At 34.6% G+C, this 11,945-nt stretch overlaps 1 protein-coding gene across 1 annotated transcript in view; it reads left to right on the top strand.

Annotated features, from left to right (window-relative positions):
* Positions 1-350: 350 nt before the first annotated feature.
* The window catches only part of LOC145690866 (uncharacterized), a 52,048-nt gene continuing 40,453 nt past the window's right edge, over positions 351-11,945 (top strand). Inside the window, exon 1 of the mRNA XM_081766260.1 lies at positions 351-1,485. Within this exon, the coding sequence (XP_081622386.1) occupies positions 1,238-1,485 (248 nt within the window). The 5' untranslated portion in view covers positions 351-1,237. The remainder of the gene's footprint in view (positions 1,486-11,945) is intronic.

Raw genomic sequence — 11,945 nt, 5'->3', positions numbered from 1 at the left:
TTTCCTATCAATATTCATAAAACAACAACAATGAGTGGATGATAACATTAATATAAATTTATTATAATATAGCAATTTACCCTGCGTATTTGTTGTGTTTGAATTAGTAATATTTTTGTCTCTATGTAGTTTCAACAATCAAATTAAGTTAGAATATTCTCGGAGTATACAAAAACTATATGCTAAAAGCAGAAGTCGCGATTTCCTCTCTTCCGCGTGACGTCACACTTCCAGCGACCAATGCCAGTTCGAATCGCATATTTAGCAGCCCCTGCGTCTGTGGTTGGTTCCGCCATCTGGTTCCACTAACCGAATCCACTGATTCAATCCGTTAACTTCCTAAGTGAATCCATCCCGTGAGTGAATCCGCCCAAATGAATCCGACTCCTTTCAGAGATTCAATCCTTTCATTCCTCTGAAGGATTCGTTCTTTCGGAACGAATCCTTCCGGAACTACCCATCACTACATTTAACTTCCCTCCGGCTGCTACAAACAAACAAACAATTGTCTAGAGAGCCATCGTGGCTAAGGAAATAAGAAACTGCAGAAGTTGATGATTTTACATATAAAGTTGCTTTTGTGAATGTTCTTGTAAATTATTTCATTAGGACTGGCAACATAAAATATAAGGGAAGTATAAGAACAGTGTTAAATTCTTATTATATTTCAATTCACAATGGCTGGTGAGGCGTCTGTTAAGTTGGAATTGATGTGCAAAGAAGAAATTGCTTTTGACTTACCTCAGGAAGATCCACTCGAAGGGAAAGGGTGGACATACGAACTGATGACTGACAAGAAAGAGTTAAGGGTTAAATTCCAAAGTTGGGCGTCCGTTTACAGCAAAATTTTTAAAATTTACAGGAAAGATATGGATAATTTGATCGTTTGTGTGCTTGATAATGTATAAAAGTCTCGAAAAATCTGTTTATTTGTTATATATAAACGGTTATAAACATGGGACTATACGGCGAGCGGAGGGAACTACTTGGCGCAAGGTAACCGAACAGTTGTATTGTGGGAAAGAAACGAACATTTATGTTATCAACATGGCGAATGTACAAGGGCAATGAACTAACAGTTTTAATATTTGCGAAGCAATACGCTGATAACGAGCAAAATCTTTTAAAAGTTTGTGAAGAGCACGGATTAATGAACCTAATAACAAATTGCAGAAAGTGTGGAAAGGAGATAACAGCGAAAAAACGTGGCGAAAGCGGACGCCCAACTTTGGAATAAATGCCAGAGTTAATATTATCCACAACGAAAGGAGAGGAAACAATGGACAAGGATACAGCTATGTGTTCTTTGGATGTTAAACTAAACGTTGATAGGGTGAAATCAGAATTAGCAGTAGAAGAAGATCCTGAATTTGAAAGGAATATAGAAACGCCTAGAAAAATAGTGGTTAAGGAGACTTGCGCGTCGTACTCTAATGACTTTCAACAATTAACAACAAAAAATTTAAATTCACTTCGCCCAGAAAGGTAATGTTCAAATTTTCATATACTAATTGGCTCAGATTGACAATACGGTTACATGCGTTCGGAAAGTTTGTTGGCTAAAAGCAATACTTCACGAGAAATATTTAGATATGGGAGATATCTCGAACGTAAGTTAGTAACCTACAATTAGGAAATTGCAAGGCATGATAGACATGCTGCATACCAAATAAAAATAAGATCGATACGACTAATACAAATCTTATGTAGTTTAGATCTTGATAAACTAATTATTTCTTTATTATTGATCACACACTTCTCACAAATTGTTGCACATATTTAAAATATGGGTGCTCGACAATATTGTTTTATTTGTATAGAGACTTATGTAAAATAAGGAATCATGAGAATGGTATATATCCTAATATTTTGCAAACTTAAACGTTAATTGTATTATATTGGAACAAGAACTATGGACGTTTGTGTTTTTACTTAGAATTTAGCTCAAATGTGTCTAACCTCATTTTTCCGGAGGGCTTCGAAAGACATTAGTAAAATACAAGATAAAGAATATTTTAACCATCAATGGATGTTCGTTAATTGTAGAGGTCCATACATCAAACCATTTCATAGCTGCATTCATTTCTTTCAAGGAAGTCGACTTTTTACATTCCCAGGAATCATTTCTACAGTATGGACCTAAATTTCTCAATATATAATCACTTTAGGGGCTTAGTGAACGTACATGATATGTGAATTATTGTACAATCAACGCTAACCAGCATGTGCTAGATGGCCGATAAAAATAAGATTGCTATGCAGATTAGGGCATTACGCAGAATGTTGGTAAACGAGGGTAGCGCAAAATTCTGTATTTAGAATAAACTTACATGTCTTACGTGTTGAATGTGTTCTTGTACGTTCCTAAGTATTTTATAGGTAACATCCTGAAATGCTTTCTTTGCTTGTATATTTGTGTTCCAAATTAACACAATATATTAGGGACGTAATTCCTTAGTTATATGAATTCCTTCCTTCCCAAACGTTTTTCTAGTTTTGTGTCATGATTTGCTACATTGAATTTTGATATTTCATTTCACTTACAGTGGTAACTGGCTACCGCAACACGGGGTTACTTTGCACATTGGGCATTACTTCCCACAAAATATGAAAAGATATTCAGTCATCTGTTAGTAAAACCGTGAACTGTAAACAGATTGGTGGTAGTTCATATTCTTCTCACTGGGTGCCTATGTACAGTCATATGGTACTATGTTACTGTGGCGTCACATATTCTGTCTGCTTGTATGTGTGGAATGCGGTGAGCGGGTAAATGAATTTTGGTTTCATGGCGACGATCGTGGCAACTATTCTACAACCAACTTTACTGAATAAATTGCTTAGTTCTTTTCATTTTTAGTAGTTAAATTTAACAAATTTGAATTTGTGCTTTTTACAATTTAGAAATTTATAAGAACATCCCTAGGTGGAGACTACAAAGAAAGTTTGAATTCGTTCTATTTCAAGCGCTTTCCAATTCGATTTTTTTTTTTTTTTTTTTTTTTTTTTTGCGCTGCTCTGAGCCTATCGTAGAAGTATGTATTTGACATTTACCTATTTCTAGTAGAAGAGGCAAGTAGCTCGCGAGTTTTTTTTATTTTTTTTAATAAAGAAGGAAGTATTAATGTTTGTACTGACAAACAATGAAAGACATTTTGATCGTAGCTTTAAAGTTGTTTCAAACTTTGTGATCAGAACGGCTCCTACTCTGCGGATGGTATAATTTGAGAACGTTTCATTTCTTTTAGCCGAGTGAAATAAATTGAGATCTTATTTGAATATATAAAGGAAAGTAAGAATATCTCAGGTACAAACCATGAAAAATTTCCTAACCATTCTATTTTTAACATCTTCAAACTTTAACAGCTATCGCCAGTTATTTTGCTTCTAACTGCAGTGAATGTAATTTGAGATAACGTCTTTCTTATTAGGTGAGTTAAATAAATTTTGTTACTCTGCTTTTCGATTTTAGATAGAGTGAGAATGGCCATAGATACAAGTCCCGCAGGATTTTGTGTTTTTTTTTTTTTTTTTTTTTTTTTTTATTTAAGAACAGTTTTGGAATAGAAGATTAAGAATAGATTTATCAATACAAAATAACTATGAAAAGTATCTCTTTTGACAAAATAGAATCTTAATATGTTTTAAAAATGTGCCAGACGTCGGTTTCTTCTTTCTGGGTTCCTATTAAAGGGGGGGGGGTCATTATGACTACAAATCGATTTCTACGTAAGGTTAATTTCAATTTTTGTTATGGAGCAGCAGCATTTTATCAGATAATGTTCTCGTTGTACTGTTAAAAAAGGTATTTTATAAACGACTTTTCGTTCTTCTACATAGAAATGTAGAACTTCTGTATAGATCATCATTATTATTTAAATTCATTTCAGAACGATGTTAAATCAAATTTCATTGTGGGTTAATGAGATGTACTCATAAAATGCCAGCGAAGCGTTATTTATTTATTTATAAATTAGCCTTTTTAGAGTCCAGATTAAGAATATCATAAATACGATATTATTAAGTACATCCCACCTTTCGAACAAAATTTCTTAGTATGATAGAAAACTAAATCGTATAAGCTGCATTTCATTCTTGAATTTAGGTTTACATTAGTAAAGCAGGATGATGGTTGAGTCCAAGATTTTATGAGACAAAGTTTTAAACTGCTTTAAGAAAAATTATATTCCACTTTTATTATATATCTTACACTGGGGAGTATATTCTATGATCCAATCGAAAGTGCATTAACGTAAGAGTAAAACGAACCATAACAGACGAAAACTTTATGGAGCTAATGGTTTATAGTTTACTTGTGTATCAGTTTTCTGATATATTTTTTTTCCACGTATTTTTCCCTTTCTTTAATTTGCACTTTTCTCAATTTTTAAGATCTTTTCACACCATTTTAGACTAAATTCCACCAAGATATGAGTTTTCTATCATTTTGTCAGAATGTATTGATAGTTTTTCCCATAGTTCATACTGCCTTTTTGGACAGGTCTATATTTTTGCTCTTAAAGTTGTAAACGCTGAGCTATTCCATATAAAATAAGGAAGTTCACGGGTGAAGCCTTAAAAATTAAAAGTAGATTTTATGTTTCAAATGAAATTGACGTTTGTTTGATTTGCACTTGCTGATGGCTCAAAGCTAATAGGATACAGGCTTGGGTGTCGTTTCTAAGCTTGTGCATCACTCTTTACAAGAATTTCCATTAACAAACCTGGATTTCTTTAATTTGTACTATTGTTTTCTTTTGAAATTTTAGCCTGCATTCTCCGTTTTTTGTTGACTACTTACAGCCTTATCTCGAGAACTTGCGTAATGCCTTTTTCATCCTTGTAAGTGTCTATTTCCTTTGTTTTTTTTTTCTGGTTAGTTATAACTCAGTAGGGTACGAAAATGCATTTTAAATTTTGCATCGTCCCTGAATTTTATACTCAATCTTTTTCTCCTTCGTTTCCTTCTGCTTTTTAACCCTTAAGAGGAAATATGTGTATGTCAGACACCTATGGTTTTTCTTTGTATTACATTGGCAACACTGATTCACTCAATGTATCGGTTCTCTCAGTACCTTCCAATTATTTAGTTGTATGTGTGTCGCAGTAGTCCATTGTTGGCGTAATGTCTGAGTGAACATTTATCGATGATTTTAGAAAGAGGCACACATTTCCATTATTGTTTATATTTTTGCGTGATTATTGGACACACATTTCCTGAAGAGAGTTTTGCTTTCAAAAATTTTTGTGGTTTACTTTTATTTTCCATGAAATAGAAGCTATTGAGCTCTTGAAACATACTATTTTGTTTATATGAGATTTTATGTATTTGCAAAATATAGACCTAGTACCTCGAGAAAGAAATTTAAGAATGAAACTGTAAGTACAGCAGATCCTTATTTCACGGCAAAAATTCCAAAAATGCTGAAAGTACAGAAGGAATTTATATTATTGTCTTCAGTAGCTTCTCACTGAGACGCCTAATTTTTTCCTCAAAGTCTAGAATTACCTACTGACAGTGAGGGCGATACCAATTGTGATACAGTGCCAGGTATGAGATCAAGTAGTAACAGAACTGTCAATGTGAGCAGCCCTAGTGAAGTTTCATGTGGTAACGAAGGTCTTAGATACAGAGGTAAAAACAGGTTTGTTTGGAATTGAAATGAACCACTAAGAAACCGAAGGGTTCTTCATCAAAACATAGTCAGAGAGATGCCTGGTATAGTCACCCATGTAAGAAATCTGGGGAAAAAAAATCCTGTCTAACTTATGTGATGATGAAATAATTCAGGAGATTTCAATATGAAGTTGGAAGAAAATCGAAACAGAGTTGAAGTAAATTAGAGCAAAGTCAAACTACAGATCTACTGACCTATCTGAAAATAAAGCCCTTATTGCTCTCCTAATAATGTGTTCTATTTGTAAATCAGGATACGAAGACATGTATTCACCATTTTCAAGACACTTTGGGACGACCTCTATTTAAAGCTACCATGTTCGTTAAACGTTTCCAAGCTCTTGGACAAATAGCACATTTGAACAGATTAGCTACATGTGGACAAATAGCATATTTGCAAGGTAGTAATATGTAGAATTATATCAATTTAAAATTTGTGTTTTTAAATTTATGTACTATTTTTATTTAGATATTGAAATATATTCCGAATTTATATTCCAGTAAAACCGAATTAATATATGTAATTCTTATTTATCATATTTTGCTCGTAGTACAAAATATAAAGTTTCATTATTCTACATTACACATACGTTTTTTTAAAAAAGATATTGCTTTATACATGTCCGTGTCCCACAGACACGCATTTCCTGTAAGCAAACAAAAATAACGTTCCCTGTTAAGGGTTAAGATATTTTCTGAATTTAAAAATTACTCTAATAGCATATATTTTACAAAAATGTAAATTTTAAAAGAGCTGGGAGTGAATCAAAAAACTACTCTCTCTTCTTTGTCTCCAGTTAAATATAATGTTACTATTTGGATGAATCCTTCGCGATTAATTCCAATCAGTATTGTCTTAAAATCGATAAGATAAAGCGCAAGTAAAATGGAATTAAAACAAGAAGAAACAGCTGGCAATCAACAAGGATATCATCTTAAAGTTTGTTCTTGGCTTTCTTTTCATTCTTCCAAATATCTCTTTTCCATTTTGTCTATTGCCAAGCAACTTCTGGAATTACAAACATGTATTATAACGAACATTAACAAAACGGAAGTGATGTTCACCTGTTCCAGGTTATTTCGAGAGAAGTTAATTTTGTTTAGAACAAGTTTTCTTCTTCGTTTATAAAGATTTATAATTTGTGCTGAAGTAATGTATGATTTTTTCTTGATTTCCTTGTTTTTTTTCTTGCTTTCCTTGTTTTTTTTTTCTTCTCCCGATGTTCTTTACTATATATTGAGCTAAGATCTAAAATTAATTTTCTATCTTACCATTTGATGTTATCCCATGTATCTCCATTAGCTTTTTCTAATATCAATATTGTTCTCGTTTCTACCAGGGTCATAATGAGAAGCTGTGAGGGGCGTAGACATAAAATCATAAATAAGGCGAACTGACTGTAACATAGGGACGTTATTTCATTTGCGTATTTTTTATTAAACAGGCTGATCAACAGTTGTATATGCAGTATTATTACAAACTATCCTCGCAGACCGTTTAAACGCTCAAAACTGTAAATAAGTAAAACGCAGCGAAATGATAACTATTTCATAATAAGTTACTAGGTTTGGAAACACCTGCTCGACACACAGGTACCGTAGTGAGTCATCAAAATTGCCAGAAGGCCATTTTATAACTTTTTCGTTTGTATAGAAAAGTTTAATCGAATATTTGTGAATCAGGCCTACGCATCCGGGATAACAATGCTACCAACTTGAAATGTGCAAAATATAGCTAGAGGACCAAATATTTAAACATGTAAAAATTTTACCCTGAAATCCAAATTGAAAAGTTGAATATAATACAATTCAAAGATATGGTATTCACATAGATTGATTATTTGATCTCTGTGGGTTCAAACTTCAGAAAAACGATCATATGGCATTTCATATATTTGACCCAAAAGCCGTTGCTTGTAGGAAGCGCAAACAGTTGACCGCTAGGTTAGTCGGACGGTGATTTCTTCCGACGTTTGGTCTACCATGCAGTAACATGTTTAATCACATTATGTATTTAATCTTCTAGTATAAGAATTACAGGAACTTTGACCTGTAAACATTTTCATCGTTTCTTTGTTTAATTCCCTTTTCCCTTTCCTAATTTTAATAGTCGGTATAATTTTTTTCAATTTGTCATCTCTTGGTTAATTTTCACCATGATATGCATTTTCTGTTGATGATTGCGTTTTACTGCATAATAGGAATTGTTCCAAATATTTCTTAAATGTTCACTTATTTCTCTTTAATCCAATTTTATATGACTTTTCCATGTCAGCTAACCACTAACATTTAAGGGGACTGGCGTTCTAAGAAATAGTAGCTCCTTCCTCCAGTTGAATTCTTTCAGTTTATGTCTGATAGCTGGACACTGAACATGGCAACACGCATGCCCCGAAATATGACATGCCAGTATATTTCTCCAATTGGAGCAAGAAAGAATGAATATTTCGCCATCACTTAGAGACGCACTAGATAGATTTGATAAACTACATTCACGTTGAATTCTAAGGTATGAAAATTAATGCAAACAAAATGAATATAACAATATGCATCATGCTAAGACAGAAACCATGGACAGGACAACGAAATTTTAACTTTTAAGAATAGAAAGTCTGCATTTCCCGTCTTTTTGTTTTTGGTTTTTCTCTTTCCTTTAAGGAATATTCCGCTTTTAGTTTCAATAGCGAACATAACTTACCATGCTTAACTACCTGAAAAACAAACTGTAGTTACAGGCTGCCATTCGAACGAAGATTAATTAGAATGAGTCTTACACGCTGTCGAATTGGGTGCACAATCTAAGGCGTATGCTCAAATCTGTCATAGAACTCCACACTGCCATATAGTTGCCCCCGGTTCCATTTCAATTTTTAGTTAATTTACGGTTTTTATATGTTTATGGGTTAACATCTGTCCTCAAAAAAAAAAAAAAAAAAACATTGTATTTCTAGATCAAGGTCAGGCAAATTTAATCCACTATCTTCAGAAGTCACTGTTAAGTCTACATATATGTAGGATCAATCGAGGATTTCCATTGAGAAAAGCTAAAATATCTAAGCTAGATGCACTTTGAATGTGGTCTTGGCGCACAATGTTGCGTATATCGTGGACCGAAAGAAAAAGAAATGAACAAGGACTAAGGGTTGCTAATGAAGGACAACAGATCATGAAAATAATAGGAAAAAGAAGAAACACTATGATTTGCCATCTTTTTCGGCACTCCGATGTGATCACCATGCTGATAGCGGGAAATGCAATAGAAATACCAGGAAGATGAAAACCAAGGATACAATATATACAATATATAGACAGTGACGAAGAAGAGACGTTATCAAGTTTTAAAACTGATCTCCCACGGTAGAGAAGAGTTTCAAAATTTCCATGTTGCCCACCTATCTATGGTTGGGGTGAACAGGATGGAATCTATGATTTAAATATTGGTTTCCCTAATTTACTATATTCACACTAGTTCTTTAAGGATAATTAGAACGTCGATTTCATAAATCTACGAAGCCAGTTGCACCTCTTGAAGGAGGTGTACTCACCAATAATCCATGCGGGAATAACATTTCTTAGCTTTGTGATGTAATGTTCGGGCAGCGTAAATAAAACTTCGAAAATAATATTCGCAACCTCTCGCATGAATACGTCGGAACTAGGTCGTGTTATTTTTTGAAATAAACCGCGTTTAAGTATCGGCTTGTACAAGCTATATTTTGCTCTCAAAACATTATTTTGTTAATAATAATATGTTTTCTGCATTTCTTGTAGATATCTTAAATTTTATTGGCCAGTGGTTAGTGGAAGCTAGTGTTGGTGAAATATCTTTACACTTCTATTTCTTTCTTTTAACTGCGTGGATTATTCCTGTGGCCATGAAATCCTGTTTCCTGTCGTTGTTAGAATCTTGTAAATATATTCGGAAAGTTCATATAGATTTTCGCTTTTTTCCCAAAAGTTTACACATCCTTCTCTCTCTCTCTGTCACTTGCGTTTATCCCAACTTTGCTACGGCAAATCACGATTTCTTTCGTACCTACATTGTGTCATAAACCGAAGGTGGGGAGAACGGTAGACAAAACATAGATACCGTAAAAATGGAAAAGTGAACAAATGATCAAATTAAGCTCAGAGTAGTAATCGCATGACTTGAGGCCATTTTACCGCCCCCCAGAGCGTGGCGCCCGCCGCCGCCGCCAAAATTTTGCGCCCCGGGCGCCCGGCGCCCATTTTTTTGGGTTACGTGGCCCGGGGTCAATGACCTAGGGGTACATAGGACCACCCCTTTTACATTTTGGTAGGGGTACCATGGCCCACCCCCTAAATTTTGGCAGAGGTACCTAGGACCATCCCCCTTAAATTTTGGAAATTGCCAAATCTAAAAATTTGGTGTGGTAGCCTAGGACCATTGTATGTACCTCTATCAGTATTGGGTGTCTATTTCGTTCCCTTTCATGGGTAAAAAATTGCCAAAAATTCAAATTTCGCGGTTTTTTGACCTAATTTATCCTCTTGGATGAGGTGTTAATACCTTATATGGATATATGTGCATATACAGGGTCAATTACCTTTCATAAGACATGGGTATATTTGTGCACCCCTTTAAAAATTTGGGAGGAGTACCTTGGCCCACCCCTTAAATTTTGGAAATCACCCAATTTAAACATTTGGTATAATAGTATAAAACCCTAATATAGATCACTATAAATTTGGGTGGTCTACCTCGTTCCCTTTTAGGGGTATAAAATTGCCAAAATATAAACGTAAGCAATACATTGTACCACGTGTTTGGGTTTTGGCCCAATTTATCCCCTTTGATGTGGTCTTATTATCTTATATGGTTATATGGTCATGTATAGGGGTCCATCCCCTATTATAAGACGTAGGTACATTCGTGCACCCCTTGAAAACTTTTTGGGAATGGTATCTTGGCCCACCCCTTAAGTTTTAGAAATTGCCAAATTTAAACATTTGGTATCATAGTACTGGACCCTAATATATATTACTATAAATTTGGGTGGTCCACCTCGTTCCCTTTTAGAGGGCCATTTTTTGTTCCGCTTTAGGGGTGAACATGGATACCTTGCAATCGTCCCGAGTTCGATTCTTGGTGCTAGTTTAGGAAATGTTGAATTTAATTTCCCCGCGAAAACGATGGTGATGAGAAATGGGGGAAAACATGAACTTCCTTGACTGAGGATTGAAGCATGGACCTCACACATTAGTGACAAACGCTAAGCGACCGTGCCCCATTGAGAAGTTCAGTTTGTTGATTACTATGCAATGGTCCCGAGTTCGATTCTTGGTGCTAGTTTCAGGAAATGTTAACGTCCCCCTTGAAACGATGATGAGAAATGATGAAATGAGAAAACATAATAAACTTACTTGCTTGCGGATTGAAGCAGAGACCTCACACATCAGAAAAATAAAAAAAAACGCTGAGCCACCATGCCAACTTCTGTGCGAGCAGTTTTGCGTATGAAAAAGAACATGATCAGATTATGTTACATTACACATTTCTGCTCGTTGTTAAGCATAGAAGTTTGTTATTGTGAAATTGCAGCATGTGCTTATACTACATCAGCATTTTTCTCAGCTGACGGACTTTTAAAGCCCAACTTTACATTTATGTCAAAGACAGTTTCATAAATATCGATGAGTGTTACATTTTTCAATCAAGTTTAAGGAAAATGAATCACATTTTTAGATGTGGTAATTTGAATGTCGTATTAAACTAACGAGTCAACGGTATGATGTCATGATCAAAATTGCGATACTAGATGTCGTAACGATTGATGTGTAAGGAGAAAAAACGTGAATAATGTCACAACCAATCAGATTGTTTCTTACATCACGTTTTGGCTCATGACATATGATGAAAGCTGTGTTTTCATTGGTTCTCCGTGATGTCATTTATTCATTTTCCTCGTTTCTGATTGGCTGATAGTGTTGTCACTTTATAGTTGAACCGTTTCAGACCTAAATAAAATTCTTAATTTCATTTTCAAATCCTACTTCCACGAAGATCGTGAATGAACGTAGGTGTACCTCTTGTGTCAGCGTGACTTTACTCCGTTCCTTGAATTTGAGGTAAGTATCAACCGCGTTTTCTTAACATCAATGGAGTGCTTTTGCATGAGGATAACATTGTTATCATTGTTTTTTATTTTAGCATGAAATATTTAGCAAATGGAAGAATAACCCTTACTTACTTGACCGGGGATCGAATTAGGAATCCCACACATTAGAAGTAAGCGCGAGAAATTTG

This window comes from Thermobia domestica, chromosome 7 (genome assembly GCF_964235325.1).
Source record: "Thermobia domestica chromosome 7, izTheDome1.hap1.1, whole genome shotgun sequence".
NCBI classification, from domain to species: Eukaryota; Metazoa; Arthropoda; class Insecta; order Zygentoma; family Lepismatidae; genus Thermobia; species Thermobia domestica.
The sequence above is the reverse complement of the archived record's forward strand: the minus strand, read 5'-3'. Positions and strand labels throughout refer to the sequence as shown.